The sequence below is a fragment of the Linepithema humile genome, chromosome 3 (genome assembly GCF_040581485.1).
Source record: "Linepithema humile isolate Giens D197 chromosome 3, Lhum_UNIL_v1.0, whole genome shotgun sequence".
Lineage (NCBI taxonomy): Eukaryota > Metazoa > Arthropoda > Insecta > Hymenoptera > Formicidae > Linepithema > Linepithema humile.
In genome coordinates, this window is record NC_090130.1 from 12,573,269 (window position 1) to 12,596,096 (window position 22,828).

At 36.0% G+C, this 22,828-nt stretch overlaps 2 protein-coding genes and 1 pseudogene across 2 annotated transcripts; 2 read left to right on the top strand and 1 right to left on the bottom strand.

The window, feature by feature from the left end:
* Positions 1 to 4,458: 4,458 nt before the first annotated feature.
* On the top strand, positions 4,459 to 9,030 carry LOC136998605 (uncharacterized). Its single transcript, XM_067351567.1, has 4 exons — positions 4,459 to 4,717; positions 5,395 to 6,210; positions 6,505 to 6,725; positions 6,956 to 9,030. Exons 1-4 carry the CDS (start codon positions 4,498 to 4,500, stop codon positions 7,121 to 7,123), a joined length of 1,425 nt encoding a protein of 474 aa, XP_067207668.1. The 5' UTR covers positions 4,459 to 4,497; the 3' UTR covers positions 7,124 to 9,030.
* A 4,268-nt stretch (positions 9,031 to 13,298) lies between these two features.
* Positions 13,299 to 14,986, top strand: LOC136998945 (uncharacterized). The gene is made up of 4 exons (XM_067352332.1): positions 13,299 to 13,439; positions 13,502 to 14,210; positions 14,510 to 14,811; positions 14,912 to 14,986. The coding sequence occupies exons 1-4, from the start codon at positions 13,299 to 13,301 to the stop codon at positions 14,984 to 14,986; spliced, it is 1,227 nt and encodes a 408-aa protein (XP_067208433.1).
* A 1,308-nt stretch (positions 14,987 to 16,294) lies between these two features.
* On the bottom strand, positions 16,295 to 20,946 carry LOC136998947 (uncharacterized; annotated as a pseudogene).
* Between the last annotated feature and the right edge of the window lie 1,882 nt (positions 20,947 to 22,828).

The window sequence follows — 22,828 nt, forward strand, 5'->3', positions numbered from 1 at the left end:
TTCTCTTTATCATTATCATGTTTGTTATCCTGTGGCTTTTTTGGATTGAGAATTTTATTTTCTATTGTGTTTTGGTGCCGTATAAAGCGAAATCCGTCCCAGTCTTTTGCAAATTATGAAACAATTAGCAATAATTCCGCCAAATATGAACCAGAGAGTCCAAAATTTGTGAAATAATTTTAATTTTAATAAACTTAAATTTGTTAATATCAGAAATATATAGTTAAATTCAAGTTATTTTAAAATATTACTTATCATTCATACACCAAAAAAATTCTTACACAGTACCTTTTATTAATTATACATCAAGTATATAAAAAATAAATCTAAATATCGTAATAAAAGAAAAAAAATCGTAGTTTCTACAATGATAATATTAGTCAAATAAAAAAGCCCTAATTGATGCTTTATCATAGACAAATTTACTTTTGAAAATTTTTTGTTAGAAGAAATTGAGAAAAATTGCCATAAGGATTTCATTACTCTGGCATATCAGAGTGACATCTTTCAAATTTATATATTGAAAAAAAAACTCATAAAGATCCTGATTCTTACTTTACCAGATTTTACTGTAAAGATTTTTTAGGGCAACTTAGAGAAGGTCCTAACTGATGCCGTATTAGATATGCCTTAATTATATATTACATACGAGAGTAAAAAAGGTCCTATAAAGGTACTGATCTGGCATGCCGTAGTCAGGCATGCCCTATTTATATCTAATTAGGGCCTTATATGACACAAGGCACGCCTGATCAAATTTCTACTCGGGTATAGCCTCATCAGGATAAAAACACAAAAATTTTGTGGTTAAAAAAATAATCTCATAAAATGTATTTTTGGTCTAATATTAATATTTACTTTGTATTTACGCGAATCAATTTCTGTCGGTCATGATTTTGGAGATTATAAAATTAATAATGATGTCTACATATATGGTCGATAGCTATATCTGCAAAAAGAAAGAGATAGCATTATGTCTGTTCTCTTTTACTCGAGGCTGTCAGCAGCATATATAATTATAATCGATTATAAATTGTTCTTTAATATTATATTATCTTAATATTATATATATATATATATAATATTTTTACGGAAAAATTGTTTTAGTAATTTTGATTTTTGCGGGTGCTATATTGACCAATCAATATCGATCATTTATATGATTGGTTACGTTGCCTTTCATACCGCTCAGGCTCAATAAGTATTGCCGCGCGAATGCCGTAACCAGTGATGCAAGATCGAGCATCCTGCATCAAGCACCACATGAAGGGAAGAGCCCCCACCATGGCGGCACCAACAAGCGAGCATCGCTGATGTCACGCGTCCGTGTGCACTCGCCATTCCAATAGCATATGAGTCGTACGCTAGATGCGAGATGCTCGCTTGTGTGGTGCCGCCATGGTGGGGGTTCTTCCCCTCATGTGGTGCTTGATGCAGGATGCTCGATCTTGCATCACTGGCCGTAACCTATTCACGTGCTGTGCTGTTTTGTCTCGTGTGTGCTGCTATAAAACAGTGGAAAATGGAGAATGAAGAAAAACCGGTAAGTGCACGATTCTTTTCCCAAGGAAAGCATCCTACCAAGCATCCCAAGCTACCCAAGCATCCTACAATGCTGTATTTTTTCTCAGTATATGTTTCAGTGATCCTTAAAACAATATTGCATATTATAATAAAACATTGTACATAATTGTAATGTATTGCACTTTATAATAATATTTAAGATATTACTACAGTACAATAAATTGTTACGCTCTTTTGTAATATCTGAAATATCATTAAAGCACAGTACACTACAATGCTGTATTTTTTCTTAGCACATGCTTCAATAATATTTAAAGCAATACTGTGTAATAACACAGTACATAATTGTGTAATATAATGTAATATAATATTTAAGATTTCTAAAGTACTTATACTATATTACTAAAGTATTATATTATATTTTTATGCAGTTGCGAAAACATTTTATGCAAAGAGTGAAGCGGGCAGAAAAGAATCTTGAAAAAGTGACATTGATTGAGAGGTTAAGGAACAGAATTATTGAGCCTAATAATACGTCTTCAGACGAGGAGTACATGGATGTCAGTGATAGAAACTCTGTCTCAGATAGAAGTCCACTTAGAATTCAGAATGATATAGTAGAAATAAATGAAGCGCAAGATATTAATATTCCTCAAGCATTTGTCTTGGAAAATAATGAAAATGAAAGAGAACAAGCAGAATATAATGAACAAGAAGTGATTGAGGTGCTTGATTTGTCAGATGATGAAAATGATGACATTGTATTGCAAGATGAAGTTGATCAAGAAGATGATGCTTCAGAAAATAGCAATGATTACGATAAAGATATAAAAGAAAATTATTTTGAAACTGAGGAGCAGAAGGCTAACTATGTTGCAGAAAATTTGAGAGAGTGGGCTATTTATGACGGATATATTTCAAAAAAAAAGCTCGATAATTTGTTACTTAGATTAAACCCAATCTTTCCAACTTTACCAAAAAGTTACAAGACTTTGCTGCGAACACCTAAACATCTTGATATCTGTGAACTTCCTGATGGATCAATGTTGTGGTATAAAGGAATTGTGAAAAATTTAGATGCAATGTTATTGGATAATTATTTGGACAAATATGGCAACATAACTATTGATGTTAACATGGATGGATTGCCTATAACAAAAAGTACACGTTTAAAATTTTGGCCAGTGTTGGGTCGTCTTGTACATACAGATAACGAACCTTTTTTGATTGGTTTGTATGTTGGTGAATGGGATCCCGTTGATGTTCACTCTTATTTGCATGATTTTGTTGCTGAAATAGAACATCTTTTAGAACATGGATATATATGCAATGGTGTCAGATATCCATTTATTTTAAGAAACTTTATCTTAGATGCTCCTGCACGTTCTCTTGTGAAATGTTGTGTGGGTCACAATGGTTACGGTGCATGTGAGAAATGTACTGTTATGGGAGAATATATCGATGGCCGTATGATTTTTTTGGATTTGGATGCCCCACTACGCACAGATGAATCTTTTAGAAATCGAGATGATCAATTGCATCACATTGGAGAGACTATTTTACTTAGAATTGCAAATATGATATCACAATTCAGACTTGATTCTTTTCATTTAGTATGGCATGGTGCCTTTAGACGATTGCTTTCCGCCTGGATAGAGTGGAATGGACCCTGGAAGCTTTCACGAAAAGACAAAAGCAGAGTTTCTGATTTGCTCATATTTCTTACTGCTTTTTGTCCAAGTGATTTTAATCGACCACCCAGACCATTGGACTACTGGAAAATGTATAAAGGCACAGAGGAACGACGTTTATGTCTTTATGATGGACTTCTTGTGTTTAAACATGTTTTAAAAGAAGATGTGTACAAACATTATTTGCTTTTTCAAGCTGCTGTGTACATTTTATGTAGTCCTGTACTAGTCAAATTGATGTGTAATTATGCTCATAAATTGCTGTTAATATTTATCCGGCATTCTGCAATTTTATACGGCAATAAGTTTGTGGTATATAATATTCATTCTTTATGTCATTTGTCACAAGAGTGCAAAGATTATGGACCATTAGATAATTTTAGCGCATTTGTGTACGAGAATTTTTTGAAATCTTTGAAAAGTTCTTTAAAATCGTGTTATAAACCTTTACATCAAGTTGCCTATCGCGATTTGGAGCGAACAAAAAAAGTGCCAGTTAAATTGTCAAATGGAAGAAAAGTTCTGTCTCTCTCACAGATGTACATAAACGCAGAAGAACAAATCAATGGTTCCCATTTTCGTTGTTTGTGCACTGATAATGTAAAATTGAAAATTGGTCATAAAAATTCATGCTTTAGGACATCTGAAGAAAATATTTATGTTCTTGTTAACATTGTTCAAAGAAACAATTTGGTATTTCTAATTGGCAACAAATTTCATCAAATGGAAGATTATTACACCTATCCACTTCCTTCCTCAAGATTAGGCATATTAAAAGTTTCAAATTTAGACAATGTAAGACACGTCATTTCTGTGGAAAATATAGAAGCCAAATGTTGGTTAATGCCTGATGGTCTGCAGTTTTTTCTATGTGTTCCATTGTTGCATACTATGCCATTATTGTAATGATTCAATTGTTTGTGCGATCTTTCACTTTCTGACACATGTGCTGCTGGTACATTATATGTGTCTGCAATACGTATATATTATATGTGAATGCAATTTCATGAATCATGTTAGTTTCTTATGATTTTAAAATTTATTTAATAAAGCAAATCAATTAATTTTTACTCAGTCAATAGTGGATTACACTCATATCAGGAGTATTTTTTGCACTATTTTTTCTACATTTGTGTTTTTACAAATCTTATCAAAATTGGATTATGGCTGATAAAGATTCATAAATTTGCTTATGTATTTATCAATTTTCTATACTTACTCTTTATTTTGTATTATTAAAAAGCTTTGCAATTTATTCATTTATTTTACATTTTATTATTTTATGTTGCAGTTTATTGTTGTAAAATTTTTACCAACTGCGGAAGATGATAACGTTTATTATGAGGTTGCTCTGGCCAAATGGTTAGTACAAATTGATAAAAATATGATTGGAAAGATTCTTTGGCCAAAGAATAATTCAATTGCGGGCAAATTAGTGCGTTCCGAGGCAAGAGCAGATGAAACCTGGCAACAGTTGGAAGTAGAAGTTAAAAGATATTATGGTATGTTTTATAATATTATGTTAAAAAAAGTGAAGTATGTTATATTAAAAAAAGTAAAATCAAGACTTAAAAGAATTTGGCGTGCCCGAATCAAACTAAAACATAAATTTACAAATTTCCGAATATATTAGTTATAATTGTTAATCTATAGAACATTATATTTTTAATTAATTTTTTATAAATGAGACACGCCAAGTGATTTTAAATCTCAATTTTATTTTTTTCAGAATATCTTACTGAAATATTTGAGCTTATAATTATTAATTAAATCAATAGATAACAGGAAATGTAATATGACAGTTACAAATATCTTTAAGAGTTTACTTTTGATAAATAAATACACATAAGAGTATTATATGTTTAGAAACACAAAATTAGTTTTTTTTTTTATTGAATATAACATTTTAAATAATGTCGAAGCGTAGTAATAAACTATAACATATTTGGTACAACTTTCAGATATCACTATATTTTTTTTAGAAAATAAAAGAAATTTATTTTTAACTTTGTTTTTATAAGATTTAATATATTTTAAAGTTCTAAAAGTATTATATATGTTAGGAATTTTACTTTATTATAAATTATGATATTGTTTCGCAAAAAGAGAAAGAAAAAAAGAGTACGTGAGTGAGTGAAATTTGTGCACTCCTAACAACTTTATTTTATATTTGTCACAGAAACATATATTGCTGCAAGAAATGCCGCAAGAGGTTTTGAACAATTTGCATCTGCCTATGAAAGTGATTCAGGATGTCAGATGGGCAGGGGCATGAGAAGAAAACGATTTATAAATCCATTCTCATCTGACGATGATTCATCTAGTTCTGATAGATCTAAAAAATGCAAGCAAGATAAATCAAAATCAAAAATACCAGCTGCTCCTCTTCCACCACCTTTTGCCGCTAATTCATCTCCAAGGAAGTCTTTAAACATTGCTTTAAAGGAGAATATTAATCCACTGATAGTTGTTTCTAATAAGAAGCAAGGCAAGACAGTAACTGCTCCGACTACAGCCAGTGTTAAGCAGAACAAGTTACTGCATAAAATTATTAATCTGAGACAGCAGGCAGCTGATAAGGCACAGCAACGAAAGAAAGCAATGTCTTTGGAAAATATATATAAGTTACCTGTAAAAATGAAAGTAGTTCATAGCACATTGTGCTCTGAACCGCTAGAGGAAAATTTTGAGACAAATGAGAGTTGCAAGTCTGACTCACAATCGTCGTCAATTGTGTCATCGTTAAACATGCAACTTATTGAAGAGTCATCACTTGGTAATGAGATGTTCAATGACACTCAGTCTGGGTCTTTCTATCAATCTCCATCAAATAAGATTCAAAACCCAATTCAGATTCAGCGTCCCTGTAATTTATCCACAATAAGTGATATACATCAGAAATCATCAAGAGAGTTAAATGAATTTGCCACTGAAGAAATAGATGAAACTGACTCATTAACTCTATCACAGACTGCTTCGACAAACTGGAATACAGGTTTAGTATTATATATATTATAAACTATGTTTAATAATATATTGTTTAGGAAAAAAAGTCAACTCGTTTTCTTAACACTAAATCTACTTATAATTAAGAAAAGTCGTGAAGTTATGATGATGCGATAAAAATGCAAAACTGTTTAAAACAAAATTTGAAAACGGTTATTTAACTGCGGTAGATTTAGTGTTAAATTGTTTTAAACATCAATTTGAAACTAATAAAAAGTATACATGTGTCTATTTTTTCTCAGTTTTTTATTAATTATTTAATGATCTATTATATAATATACAGATTTGAAAGAATTCCTAACAAAATTGGATAAAAAAGTGGACAACATGAGAGTCAAACTTGACATGATACTTATAAATCAATCTAAAATGAACAGAATTTTACTGCCAGAAGAAAAAATTCTATCTAAACCTTCAAATATGCCTGCACTTCCTTTAGATACTATAGAGCAGGTCAAAAGATTTGAGAAATTTCTTTCAAACGATATACAGCTTGCAGACACAGTGAGTAATGTTTTACATGTTTTTATGGTGAATGTTCAATGTAATAAAATTATTTCCGATAACCTTGAGTTTGGTTTTGGCAAAAACATTTTTTATTCAAATGATGAAAAAAAAGGCCGTAGCATACTTTGGTTGTCCTAATGATTAAACTATATATTTTTTTAACTTAATTATGATAATGTATCTATGTATGTATTTATTTTTATATCAAAATTCATGTTTTATTTCAGTGCTACTATTTAAAGTCTTTTTCTTTGGGCAATGATGAAGCTCGAGCAATACCTAAGCTTATGTCAAACCTTATGAGTAACTCTCTTGCTCAACAGTTCAACTTTGATGGTCATGGAGCTAAATTTGCTTTTAAATCTACCAAATTATGGGAATTAGTACAAGGTTAGTGATTGAATGAAGAGCTTGGTTTCCGCGAAGCGCACATGCACGCAAATATTTATATATAGTATACATATAATATATATATGTAATATGCTTTTTAAAACTTAATTAAGGAAAAAGGAAGGAAGAAAAAGAGAAGAGCAAGAGAAAAAGAGAGATCTAGCTCAATATTTATTTACATTATCACTTGTTTTTGTTTATAAGCTTTTTTATTGTATAATTTTTAAACTTTATTAATTTTTTTTTTTTTCTTATTCCTATTTTTTTAATTTTGTGAATGATATTTTTTAATTCGTACGTGTGTTAATTTTTTCAGGTACACTTTTGTTGAAATTTGAAGAAAGTGATCTAAGTGAAGCATTAATATCCCTCAGGTCATGGTTGCGAAATGCCAAAGGTAGAAAAGCTTAAACAAAAAAAAATTTTATGATTGTTTTAAACCGATTTAAAATCTTTATTAATAACTATTTTTGTTTTATTTGTATTCTTTAATTCAGTAAAGTTTTTATATTTTTAAATACTTTGTCGACAAATTAGATAAAAATTTTTAACTGAGATTATCAAAAATGTATATTATTTATTTAAGAATATACTTATGTATACTATGTACAAATTATATTCTTTAATTCAGTAAAGTTTTTATATTTTTAAATACTTTGTCGACAAATTAGATAAAAATTTTTGACAGATTATCAAAAATGTATATTATTTTTTTAAGAATATACTTATGTACTATGTACAAATTATATAAAAAAATATATATTATTTTTTTAAAAATGTACTTATGTAGTACATATGAATAAATCTGACATTACATTACACGAAGCTATAATTTTGACAGTTTATTAATGTTACGTCCTGATAGATGTAGAATTTTTTTCGTTGGGCTCGGCGATCGACGTAAACGGACCTGACCGCACGAGCCGAGCGGCACGTTTAGGACTTGCGACGGGTCAGCGACTGGAAGAGTCGTTTTTACTCCGTCAACAAGTCAACCGCTCGTGGTTCCCTTTTTGGGTCAAGGAATTGAATCCCTATTACCCGGGGCGGAACCTTTGTGCGCAATTTGAGAGGGAAGGTGTGAGGGGGTGACGAACGAGGAGGGTGTGGTTAAATGAAAAAGAACAAAAGTTTAATTTATTAAAGACAACATTTTAATTTGATTGAATTTATAATTAGGATACAAAAACTTAATTCTTAATCGCATATATTAATAATTTTATTTATGTATTCTTTACAAGTGTGTGTGTGTATGTGTGTGTGTGTGTGAGTGTTTTATTTTTCCGGAGGGAGGACAGAAGAAATAATAAAATAAAGAGAAATGAACTGACTTACTCGTTGCAGAGTAGTTTCGGATCGCGTTGAATATGTTCGGTGGTTCTGAGCAGGCGCCCCGTTGAGGGAAGGTGTTGTATAGGCGTCGGACCCTTTTGTAAACGAGTGGGCACCCTACTGCGGGATGGTGTCGTCAGGGTGATGGGCCTTCTACTTGAGATGCACCACGAGATGGTCGCGACAAAGTATCAACTGATTTTACTCTTTGATTCGCGCCCCCGAACTACTCGAAAAACTGTTTCGAGAAACTGAGCTAAACGGAATAACTGCGCAAACTGCTTGAAAAACTGTGTGTGATTGTGTCCGGAGCCACCAGAACACGGGTTTTTATACTTTTTCTTTGGGGTAGATCCCTTTGGAAAATCTTAGGTTTTTGGAGCGGGGATCGAATAGGAATTAGTCTTGCGAGAAAATTTTTAATGTGGGGGAGGATGGCGTCATTTTTAGCTAATAGGATTGGGTTTAGATGACTAGGTTACTTGAAATGAGATAGGAAGAAAGAGGCCCTAACGAATAAGGAATAGCGTCGTTTCGGGTCCATATATGATGGGGGTAGGTTTTTGAGGTGGCGTAACCCGGTTGGTGTTAATTAGTATAGGTGGGGTGCATCTCAGTGTCTTAAGATCTGGGTGGGCGTAGTCTTTAGACCATACGATGGAATGATGGGTGGTCTATAGAAGTGCTTGCCCCGATTCTCGGCTTTCGGATTGGGTGGTTAAGAATCGGTATATAAGTTCGCAAAGCCTTGGGTCACTGATCTAATAAATTTGACAGTTTACGACTGTCGCGTGCCCTTGGTGTCGCGTGGAGAGTGCGACTAATGCATCTCGGTTTCCCAGACCTACTAAACACGTGCGCCGTATCAGGTGTCGCGCCTTCTCGGCATGCGACTGCGGTCATTCCCCGATCGTTACTCGGTAAAACCCTATCTACTAGCTAGAGTTCCCGTAGGTAGAATCCAAGAGTATGACTAGTTGGTGCCAGTTTTTTCTTTTTATCTCTTACTCTAACCGTCTGGAGTCGGTTAAGGACTCCAGCTACCGCGAAGTTTTGACTTTTACGGTTTTTCTGGCGACGATAGGCACGCTGAGCGGCCAAGGTATTTTGAAATATCCATGCTATTTTTCTCCGTGAGAAGATTCGAGCTCCTGGTGTCTCATGAGAAAAACAGCTCTGGCGTTATAATATTTCTTAAGAGTTTTGTTGGTTCCGCGTTTACTAGGTCTGGTATTTAATGAAAAGAAAAGAATCGTGTAGTCTGATCAGGACGTAACATTAACATATATTAACAATCCGTTGGGTTAAGCCCATATCAAACTACGTATTAAAGATTGAAGATTGGAATTTAATTAATCAGGACAAAAAACTAAAATTTCTTAGTTCTGTTTAGTCAAATTTCAATTTTAATTGTTAATGCATGGTTTGATACGAGCTTTATATAAGGCGTCTAATCAACATTTATAAGACATCTACAAGACGTCTAGTAGATGTGTCTAATAGAAACCATTTCGACGTCTACCGAGATGCAAAAATCAACTTATTTTAGATCTATCGAATAGACGTCAACTAGACATCTATTCGACTTTACGTTTCTCCCTGGGTAGCTATCAAGAGACACGGTAGTGTCTCGCGCCAAGTTCACGCGTAGCGCAAGACCGACCGTGTATCTTTACGCGAGCCCGAAAGTTGAGACGAGCCGAGATTATCGGATCTCGATAACGGCTGAGCCGATTGAGTTGGCAATAGGCTCAATCGATAGCGCATACCCAAATTACATAAGAAAAGTCTGCTTGTTTTTGCTCTGTGTGCTTTATAAAAATAAATATATGCATTTAAAGTCGAGAAATCTAGAAAATCATCTCGCTAGGATGTCGCGTTGAGATGTATGTCGCTCGTGTCTTATTGGTCAGCGTCATCAACATTTTCTAACATGGCGGCGCTCAGACCTGTCAGCTCGCAGTTTTGATGTATATATTAATTACATTTATATATTAGTATCGGTCGTAAAATGTATATATAACGTGTTGTGGAGACGAATAAAGATAGTGTATATCAAAAATAATAGTATTCTTCATAAAAAAAATTTTTTTCGATCTTAAAATGCAGAAGTGTACACTCTCAGTATTCTGTAGTTAGATAATTAGTGGACAGAAAGTGTACTTTGTGCAGATGGTGGAATCTGCAAGTTTCTGACGTTAGGTGCGCTGATGGCGCTGAGAAGCCGCGCGGCGCGCGCTTACGTTTGTTTGGCATTTACATAACCTTTCAGTTCAGAAAGTGTTAAAATAAAAAAAAAGTAATTATAGTGAATTCGGTCTAACAAATTTGGCCATTTGCACTATGCATACTTAAGAGTACTTATCCAGAGCAGTGTAGTGCGAGTGACTAAATTTGTTAGAAATTCGTATTAAGTGAAATAAGTGTATAAATGTATATATATATATGTGTTGATTTTACACAGAGTTTTTGGTTATCGAGGTGTGATTTTATAAAGAAACAACAGAGAATGTTCGCGTTTAATATATATATTAGACAATACTAATGTGCTTTTTGTCAGATCCTAAATTAGTTTCAACATTTATTAATTTCCAGTCAATTTTAATTTTTGCGCATACTTCGCTTGGTGTAACACGAAAATTTTTGTGCAATACTTCGCTTGGTGTAATATAAAAATGTTTGGTTATTATCATTACTATCAGATTAATGTTTTTCATAAAATTAATACAATAATTGATAATAATTATTAATAATAAACACAAACTCGACAAGAAATCTTGTAATACATAAATTAAAATTGACTGGTTAATATAATAATTGAAAATGTAATAATACGCAAATTTTAATTATAATATTAATAAACACAAACTCGACAAGAAAGCTTGTAATACACAAATAAAATTTGACTGGTTAATATAAAAATATTAAAAAATGTAATAATACGCAATATTTAATTGTAATAATTATTAGTTACGGATATTCCGCTTTTGCTTATTCCGCCACGACTTAATTATTGACTGCAAATGATAAATATTGTTAGAACTAATTTAGTATACATAGAACAGTTTTCTTTATTTATGAAATTTGTTACTCTGCAACAGTTGGTGTCTAGCATTCGACTAGTGCGTTTCAGTAAGAACGTTTTTCATAAAAAATGGCAGAAAAGTATACGGCGCGAGAATATGTGGACATGATTGTCGCGTATGGAAGAGCCGGAGAAAATGCTCGTGCTGCAGCTCGTTATTACGCGGAACAATATCCGGAACGTAATCGACATCCAAACCATCATGTCATTTTACGTTTAATCCATCGCGGGCGAGAAACGGGGAATCTTTTGCCAAATTGTGAAAATGCTGGTCAAAATGTGCCAGCCTTTGATGTAAATGTAAAAGAAGCGATTTTAAGAGCATTTGAGGAAAATCCTTCAAACAGTGTGCGTCATGTGGCCCGGGCGCTCGGTCTTTCGCGAAACTTGGTGCACCGTACTCTTCGGCAAAACGGATTGCATCCGTATCATTATCAGAGAGTGCAGCATCTTTTGCCGAGAGATGAGGAGCAACGCATTTATTTCTGCCAAGGTATCTTTATTATTGTTATTAATTGTTTATTTTAAAATTAAAAAATTTATACTAACAATCGGCGAAATACAAACAGGGTTTCTCGCTCGGTATCGACACAATGCATTTTTCCCCAATCGCATTTTGTGAACGGATGAGGCTACATTCACACCAAACGGTATGTTTAATAGCCACAATTATGCCAGGTCTCGTCCGGATGGATATAATTGTAGTAGCGTTCCGCTGCGCTATCCTCAACAGGTTTTGAAGCCAGATTCAAAAAACGCGCCGCCTGCCTGCACGCAGGCCGCGCCCTATTATCGCCACGGCTATCATTGTTTTCCTGTTGTGCGACTCCTCAACTCGTGCTTTTTTCTCATTTCTCAATACTGTGAATTCTTGTCTTTTCAGGAATGGGAAAGAAGTCTCACACAGCCAGAAGGAGAAGATCACCGTCGGCAGATAGGATTGCGGGTTTAGAGGAAAAGATGTCACACTTGATTGACATCCTTTCACAGAGTGAGGTTATGGCGCCCCGTCGCCCCTCCCCGTAACGGTCTGTTCTCTCTGCTTCCCCGCAGATGATTCAAGGGTCAGGCATTCATTCGGGATCCTACTCGGAGGTCAATCTCGAAGCACCTCTCGTGCCAGCGGACCCATCAGGTGTGTATGCATACTGCTGGATCTGTATTTGCGAAATACAGGCGGCATGACGACACAACCTGCTTTCACAGACAGTCTCATCAACTTCGTACATCTGATGCAGGCGAGGATGACTTGTCTCCTCCAGGCCCTGAGCAAGGTTTGCTTCAGGCTAGCTCTCTTCTGGATATCTCTGTCTCCGGCGAGGTCACCGCCGTTTTCTCTGGCCAAACAATTGTTTGGAGAGCGAGACATAGAGAAGGTCTCTTTCTGGGACAAAATAGTAATCCAGACGTGGCAGGATCTCACGCATTCTGGCCTTGTCACGGATCAACGTGATCGACTTTTCAAAAAATACTCTCCGCCGGACACAGCGGCTTTTCTCAAAGCCCCGGCATTAAACCAAGAATGTCGAGTGGCTCTCAAGGGAAACTCTGTGATCAAGAGGGATGATTTTGTCTGCGAAAATCAGGATCAACTTGGCAAGGCCCTTTGCGCCCTTGGCAAGGCCATTTCGGATTTTCTCTGCCCGGCCACTTAATCATTTCTCACGTCGGAGGCAGGTTCAGCAGTGGCTAAGGTTAATGATGGTGCCAGAATCCTGGCTGACCTTTTCTATCAGCTTTCCAAATCTAGACGGACAGAAATCATGCCCGCACTCAATCTTGCAGCCAAGGACACTGTAAATGCTATCCCTTCGGATGAGCTTCTCTTCGGGACCTCCTTTGGAGACCGAATAAAGAAGGTAGCAGCAATGCAGAAATCGTTTAAGGAGATCATCAGAATCCCGGTACAGATATCCAGACAACTTCAGCAGCCGATCTCTCAGTCAGTACGCACGACTGCATCTAGTTCGGGAAAGGCCCGAGCCGCTGCGCCCCGCCCGAGGACGGCATCCAGGAGGCCAGGAGCGAACACAAATCGCCGTCACTACTATCCCAGGTTCCACTCGAGGTCGAGGAGACACTAGTTAACACTGAGGTAATAGTGGGCGGCAGACTAGCCCTTTTTCGGTCTCAATGGGAAATAATTACTTCGGATCCAAGGATCCTACAAGCCATTTCGGGGTATAGGCTACCCCTCATCCGGCAACCACCCTCTCAAGCCAGAGAACCTTCAGTTTTCTTATCCTGCTTCGAGGAGCAGCGCTGTTCCCAGGAGATTGCCAGACTTTTAACTAAGGGAGCAATAGAGCCGACCGTGGACTGTGAGGGTCAATATCTGTCCTCATTTTTCTTGATTGAAAAACCCTCAGGAGGTTGGAGATCTATTCTCAACCCGAAGGACCTCAATCGGTTTATTTGTGCACCGCATTTCAAGATGGAGGACTGGAAGACCGTTATTCGCCTCATTTCTCCAGGAGATTATCTCGCCTCCATTGACCTGGAGGACGCATATCTCCGTGTTCCGGTACACCAGAACGATAGGAAATTCCTTAGTTTTCGTTTCCTCGGTCATCTATACCAATTCCGTGTCCTACCCTTTGGCCTGGCTTCGGCACCTTACATTTGTACTAAGATTCTAAGGCCAGTAGCATATTTCCTCAGGGTTAAAAGTTTCGGTGATTTATCTGGACGATTTTCTCCTCATAGCGCCATCGCATAATCAGTGCCGGAGGAATATCAAGGCAACAAGACAGTTGCTGTTATCTTTAGGATTTCTCATTAACGAACGCAGGGGCGTTTCCTCCTCGACAAGTTCTTGTCGCTTCCTTGGTTTTATTTTTAACACAACATCTTTTACAGTTTCCATCCTCCCTGACAGGAGGGAGAAATTATTCCAGAGATCCTTGGATATCCTTGCCAGGAGCAGTTGCAAAATTCGCTATTTAGCCAGTTTTATAGGCTCTTACATCTACAGGAGGCGACTTCAAGGCTCAAATGTCTCTCCCTTCATCGATCAGGGAGGATCTCCACTGGTGGAAGAACATTTTTGCGGACAAATCTCAAGAGAATCCCATCAGATCAGGTCTCTTCGCCCTTGAGATCTTCTCAGACGCCTCCCTCACAGGTTGGGGCGCTGTTTGTAGCAATAGGCGTTCACACGGTTTTTGGTCACCAGAAGAGAAGCAATTCCACATTAATTATCTAGAACTACTAGCGGTTTTTCACGCTCTTCGCTGTTTCGCCGCTCATCTTTCGAACTCCAGCGTTCTTCTCAGGGTAGATAACTCTACAGCCCTGTCTTACATTAATCACATGGGCTCCATAAAATTTCCACTCTTATCTAATTTACCTAGGGAAATCTGGATTTGGTGTGCAGACCGGAATATCTTCATCTATGCTGCATATATTCCCTCAGCCCAAAATTGCGAGGCAGACGCTGAGTCTAGGGTAGTCTCCGAGGGAACGGAATGGACCCTAGATCATCGATATTTTAGTATAATCAATCATCGTTTCGGGCAGTTCGATATTGACTTATTCGCATCAACAGCAAATGCGCTAGATTTATTTCTTGACTTCCAGCTCCTCTCGCGGAGGCAATCGATGCCTTTTCGTTACACTGGGGTAGCTTTTATTTCTATGCATTCTCCCCTTTTATCCTAATTCTAAAGGTTCTACGTAAAATTATCTCCGACGAAGCGGAGGGGGTGGTTGTCGTGCCGTGGTGGCCAGCCCAACCATGGTTCCTCTTATTTAATCGCATTATAGTCAGTCGCCCTATCTGCTTCAATCCCAACATTAACATGTTATCATCTCCTTTCAGGAAGTTTCACCCATGATGTAAAAATATAAGGTGTATCATTGCGCATAATGGCGGCCAAATGTAGGAATAGCCAATCAAATTGTTGCCCCAAATGCAACGTCAAATAGCGCAAAATTTGAATGTACAAGTAATAAAAATATGAATAAAAATGGAATAAGTATAAAATAAATATAACAAAAAACAAAAAAAATTAAAAGTAATGACAAACTACGTAAAAAGGCGTAATACGCGTAATGAAAGTAAAAAAAAATTGGAAATTAATAATAAAAGATATTATGAATATTAAGAAGTACATAAAAATAATAAAATTGATTACTGCATTTAAAATTTATAACGATATAATATTCTTAATGGCTATATATTGTAAGATCAAATTATCAAGGCTATTATATATAATAATAACAAATAAATTCATTTATTTAATATAATACATTTTGTTATTGTTTACATTTTCTTTATTACAGATGTTATAGAGTTTTTTAGATTTTTTCTTGAGTATATTATTTTCCACAATATTTTTATTAATATTTCGAAGTCTTATATATGTCCGCGTACGCACGAGACATGCAATTACCTCTTTAGGAAAAGTATTATTTATTCTTTTTAATACAATATTGGTTAATTTATCAAAGATCTTATCTTCTTTACTAAAAGAATTAGCATGAAATTTTATGAATTCCTCTTCCATAATTTGTGCTGCTCGTAAAAAATGTTTTAAAGGATACATGAGATTTCCTCTGGAAATTGTACATATCCAATCATTAGATATATTAGGTAAATCTTTTGTTGGAATTCCCAAGTTATTATAGCGATTTCGAAATTTATGTGCTACATAACCAGTAATATATAAGGCAGCATTATATTTTATTGTTTCTTGATTAACGGCTTGTTCAAAATCATCAGTTAATTTTAATTCTTCATAGCTAGGTTCATAGTTACTTAAATCATGCACTGAAATAATTAGAATAAGAGATAGAATAGAATAGAATTAGAATAGAATAGAATTAGAATTAGAATAGAATATAATTAGATAAACAACTGAAATAAGGAAGTGGAATAAGTAACTGAAATAATTAATATATTAGATCTATTCGTATTGTTCGAAATTCCAAAAATTCTTTACGCACTTGAAACAAGATAAATATATGTATATTCAAGTAATGAAGAAAGAGAAAGCAAAGATGTTGAATGCAAAAGGTGGAAGCAACACGAACAGACGTATTGGTAAAATATGTCCCAGCCAATCGTAAATTAATATTAACTATAAATTTAATATTTTTTAAATATTACCAATAAAAAGTTATACGAATGATTTAGAGACAAAGTTTCAATTTGTCTGCATACCTTCTGCAGTTTCTTCTGATTCGCTATGTTCAACTATTTTTGCTATTATGTTATTGCTATTTTGTCCGAAACTTGTGGAATATTCAGAAACATATCTCCTCTTCTTCCTCAGACAATCGGTTTGCTGGATAAATAGAGTCTGATCTACGTACATCGGTCATAGTAATGAATGAGTTACAAGTATTATCCTCTTCGATATTTGTTTGTTCATATTCAGTATTTCAGTATTCATCTATTCAGAAAGTACATGTTCCGAATGTTTCCCAAGAATATACCATTTTAAACGATTTTTTATTTCAACAGGCGTAGGATGATCATATCCACTTCCCATGGATCTTATGTATGAAAAGAAATGTTCAAGGATATCTTGATTTAGCCTTCTTGTTAGTATGTATTTTACATCAAAAATTTCAGAAGAATACTGATTTTTTAAATATGCAAACATTTCTGGCAACGATTTGTTGCATAACAAAATTCCTTTCTGAAATTGCAATAGACTTTTTCGTTGTCCTACTCGCATTTCTATCATAAGCTCAGTTATATTATTAATAATCTTATTTTGTTCTTCGATATTGATGCCATAGGCATTTGATATGTTAGATTTGTGATATTTTAATGAGCTATTAAAGATATCAAACCAATCATTGAAAAGTTGTAATAAGTCGGATGTATTTTTCCATTGTGTATTGCCAAGAAAACCATTTTCTCCACACCATTTAATTGCTGCTGCATTTGTGTTTGAAAAAATCTGTGCTGCTAGTTTTACGTTTTGTCGTCGCGTCTCTTTCACATCAAGGTGAGCAAGGCTCAATTTATGACATATTTTCAAATCATTGTTATTTAATTTTAATAGTAGTTCTAAGCATGTTTTGTCTACTAGGATCCCTTTAGTTGTAAATCCAGAGTCAAGTAAATTGTTTCTTGCTAATTTTATTAGATGTGGAAAATCAGCATAAAAAAATATTTTTAAAGATTCGTTTGCAGGATGTACAATAAAACATTTTTTTTCGATGTCTGTTGTTATGGTTTTGTCCTTTGATTGATTAGGATAATCAACTCCGATGTGTAAAGTTTTCCACAACTTCATGTTAGTTGGACCCATATCACTTGTGACAGCCGTAACAATATAATTTATATCGTATAAATGTTGTACGACAGTAAACAATATATCTCGGGACATTGGTGTATCAAAATTATAATAAATTGGTTGACTCCAATTATTAAATAAACCCCGAGCCATGATAAACAAGCAAGTTTTATGTGATCCATATACTTTTTGTTGCTTTCGATCTATGTCTAACTTATTCGAAACATATACATCATCAAATGTAAGCACAGTTAATTTCTCTACTGTTGAAAGATTGCGTCCTTTAATTGACATAATATTGAGAACCTCTTTTAAAAGTTCAGGAAACACGTTAAAGCTTGATACCCAATTGTGTAAAATAGTTAGACATGGCAATGGTATCTTTTTAACGTTTCGCAAATATTTATATGCTTTCGGACTTAACGCCCGTAGTGAAATAGCAGACATTATGTCTTCTGATGACCATTGCACGCGACTACTTGATGATATTAACATTGAAATTTGACCTGGTGTGAATACTTTACATAAAATGTTGTTAACTATTGCTTCGGCTTCCTTCTGATTATTATTCTTCAATTTTGATACTTCAGCTTGCAACTGTGCTACTTGCGTACTTAATGCTTTATTTTCTTTCAATAATTCTTGCTTTGTTTCCTCAGAGCTTCGAAGTTGTGTCATTAATGTTTTTCTTGAGATATTATTTTTGCTAACTTCTTTGTTTCTGTAAAACAAGAAATATTTTTATATGTGTAAGAGTGTTTATCAACTCTCGTCGATTCCAGAATCGTGAAAAGAAATATAGCCGTTCGATGCCTATAAAACAAGATTTTATTAGTAACAGTACTGGATACGATAAACAATCATACAGATTTTCATAACTCCTAACCTATAAAACAAGAATCGAAAGCAATGCTCTTTCCTACACAATCCTGAATGATTCCACGTGTCTCATCCACTGGTTTCTATTAAATTAGGATTGACTATTAAACAAGAATTAACAATTAAACACAAACACGTAATAATTATTACATATGAGTTTAACACGACAACGTGGTCCTCGCTTACTCCGTTTTCGAGAGCACACGCACATCAGCACTCAAGTCGCTCACGTGAACCGCGCGTGCCGCGGTCTCACCGTATGACGGCGTAACAGTTTGAATGTGTAGCAAAGCTGCACTTAAAAGGAAATTCTACTCCGAATTTTCTTTAACATATGATATATATAAACATACATACGTTAGGAAAATGCTTATAATCAGAATAATCATTATTTACTTCATAATTTTTGACAATGTAAAAGAGTAATAAAAAAGTTTTAAAAAAGGAATGAGCAGATACCTCCACGTGGTGCATCCTAGATATGCATCCATCTCTTCCTGACTTTGTGCAGCTCCTGTTTCCATATTTCGGACAGTTTCTGTCTCCATATCTTCTATAATCACTTCCTGACTTTGTGCAGCTCCTTTTTCCACACTTCGGACAGTTTCTATTTTTGGTACAGTTTTTACATTAGATAAATGCTGTTTTTCTTTTGCATATTGCACAAGTTGCGTATATGTAGGTATACCAATCACTGTTCTGAAATAATATAAAACCATTTATTTATTCATTTATTTACTTATTTATTTATATCCACGTGTATATGTAAAATTATCAACATATTAAAAAAATGTGTAAAATACTTACAGTACGTTATTTACTTTAATATGCTTGTTGCTTCCAATGCTTTTTTTCTTTTGTGAGACTTCCTTTCTTTTTTCTTCTGCATTTAATCTTAACATCTTGCAAGGAACAGCATCCTTTTTTAAACGTCGTAATTCTTTAGCCGGTGTATTTTTTGATCTCGGTTTTGTAAATGTCATAACGAAATGATTTGAATCAAATGGTTACTGCATATTCTTGCTAAAAGTTCATCATAATATTTTTATATTGTAACATGTATAAATTATATATATATTATATATATAGGCGTATTGCTCAATAGATTGTGTTCGACTTGGTTGAAAGTTATGAAACCAATTTTGTGTTAGAAAAATATAATTTATTTTTCTCGTCAGAGAATGAGAGTATATGTACAAGTTGTGTTTGAATTAATTGATTGCGCCAGAGGCGCTTTCTCGGTAAAAGTGTAAGACCGAGAATTAAAAGAAAAATTGACGGGCGCGGTAAGAAATTACCGGCCGCGTCTTAGTATATTGAACGGGTCCTAAAAAGGACGGTTCAATTGAATCTGCTCGTTGTAGCCCCTTTCCCGGCGTCGGTGGAACTCCGTTCGGGAAGTGGTCTTCCGTCTGACAACTGCTCTCTGAGCAGGCTCTGGGCGGCGAAGTTTGTATAGCCACGGAACGAGTCTCAGGTGTGCTGGTAACTGCAACCGTCTCGGCTCTCGGTATTACGGATTGCTCCGTGTATCGAGGAGAGAGAGGTCTCTGAATTCGTACGTCGCCTGGTACTAGAGTGTCCCTTGGTGGCCGAGTCAACCGGATGCAGAACTCTAGTGGAATTAGCTTCCAAGCTAGAGACTGAGGAGGTGACGGCGAAACTGGAGTATCCGCGGGCCGCTTGGTTGAAATGTGCGGCCGATGCTGGGACTCTGTTTTCCTTTTACGTGCCTTGCAAGGCAGCGTGAGAAAAACTGCGAGACAATATGCCTCTGGTTAAATTCTGCTAAAGCAGAGTACGACTCAGATCAAGGGCCCTTGGAGAGAGCTCGCCTTGAAGCGAGTGAGTGAGAAAAGATCTGCGGAGCAGCTCTTTTATATCTCTTCGATCGAAGCTTGATCGCGAGAAAGCTCTTCACCGCCTGCGCAACCTGGCGGTGTCTCCGCAAGCTCATAACTCGGTAGAAGGCCTGCGGCGCGTAGCGGCGCCGCGGCGTATTATGCCGCGTCAGTGCAGCGGTGTGGCGGTGAGCCGCCACAATATATATAAATATATAAATAAATAAATGATATAAATGATATCATGTATTTACAAATCAATCAATTATAGGAACTAACCTAAATCAGCATTGAAATTATCATGTCGTTCATTTTCAGTGGCATCAAGCCACTGTTTTCGATTGCTAACATCTTTCGGGAATCTAAAAAATGTTATTCCGTTGCTATCACTTTTATATGTACGACTTTTACAGTCCTTTATACAACACGATGGCATGACTGTATTTAAATCCGTTTACCGTAACTACGGAAACAGACATGTTCCTTTTCGCATTTGGGGCAACTCACTGATTGGTCGAAAAGCGGGTCTCATTTTCGTTCTCTGCGCATCTCAAGAATGATACACCTTATATTCTTACATCATGGTTTCACCCAGCTTGGGACAGGATTACCCTGGTTGCCGCGAGGTTATCCGGCAAACCTTTGTCTACAGGGGAACTCTATCCCAAGCAGTAGCTACAATGCTCGCTTCTCTCTCCGAGGCCACTATAGCCCAATATGCGAAACCTATCAAGCTATGGTGGAATTTCTGCAGAGAAAAGGACATCAACTACTTTACTCTGTCAATGCCCGCCTTCTTGGACTTTTTATCGTCCCAGTTTGTAGGGGTGCGCTTTTACGCCACCCTAAACTCACACCGTTCTGCTATATCGCTGGTTTCGACGAATGAAGTAGGTTCTCACCCTCTCGTTAAGAGATTCTTTCGAGGAGTTGCGGCTTTGAAGCCTCAACGCCCCCGTTACGACTACGTATGGGACCCAGCTCCAGTTCTTAACCATCTGGCCTCCCTATTTCATGAAAACCTCTCGCTAGAATGCTTGTCAAAAAAGCTCATCACACTCCTTGCTCTTACTACCGCGCAGAGGATGCAGGCGCTCGCAGCCATCCAGATCTCTAATATTCAATTTGCGGATTCCTTAATCATTAGAATTCCTTCGCGTTTAAAAACCTCGGGAATCGGCAGAGATCAGCCCTTGCTCTCGTTCAAGCCCTTTCAAAGTAAGCCAGAGCTCTGTCTTTTCTCTTTATTAAAGTTTTATTTACAATTCACATCCATCTTGCGCAGCAAAAGCTGTTCACCTCTTTTTATTTCTCTTCGGGCCCCGCATAGGCCGGTGGCAGCTCAGACATTAGCTCGCTGGGTTAAGGAGGTGCTTGGCTCAGCTGGAATTAATACTAGGATCTTCTCTACACACTCTACTCGTCACGCTTCAACTTCTCTCGCTGCTAGTAGAGGTGTTAGTTTGGACGAGATCAGGCGTACTGCTGGCTGGAGCAGTTCCTCAAATGTCTTTGCCCGTTTCTATAATCGTCCGCTGATTAGGGGCGCGTCTTTTCAGGATACAGTCTTAAATAGTACTTAAGATTTTTTATAAAAACAACCTTTACATATAGATTTTCAGATTCATTTCTTTTCCTACATAATCAAATGTATAATCCAAATAGACAACGTTTTATGTTGTACCGTACGGAATCTTCAACAAATCTGTGCTTTGAATATCTACAATTATATCCATCCGGACGAGACCTGGCGTAATTTAATAATCAAACGAACTTACCGTGAAGTTCGATTATAATTATGCTGTCTCGTCCGGATGGAGTATCCCTCCCCCCTTTCTTTTTGTTCTATACCATTTTTGCCAGATTTGTTACCTTTTAACTAATGATGGCCGTGGCGATAGTAGGGCGCGGCCTGCGTGCAGGCAGGCTGCGCGTTTGTTTAATCTGGCTTCAAAATCTGTTGAGGATAGCACAGCGGAACGCTACTACAATTATATCCATCCGGACGAGACAGCATAATTATAATCGAACTTCACGGTAAGTTCGTTTAATTATTAAATTATTTATTATGGGCAGAAGAAAATCCGCACGCCATTCGCCAGCATGTATTCCAGTATCAATGGACGATAAACGTGTGGGTAGGAATAACACAAGATCAAATTGTAAGTAATAAATTTGTCAGTGAGATAAAAAAAATTAATTAATTAATTAATTTGTAACGGTGTAGCCCGCAAGCTGCTACGGACCGTCCATCGTCCGTAGCCCACCAAGGGCGCATCGAGCGCCGATAAAACTCTTGTCAAAACAACGGCGGTCAATCGC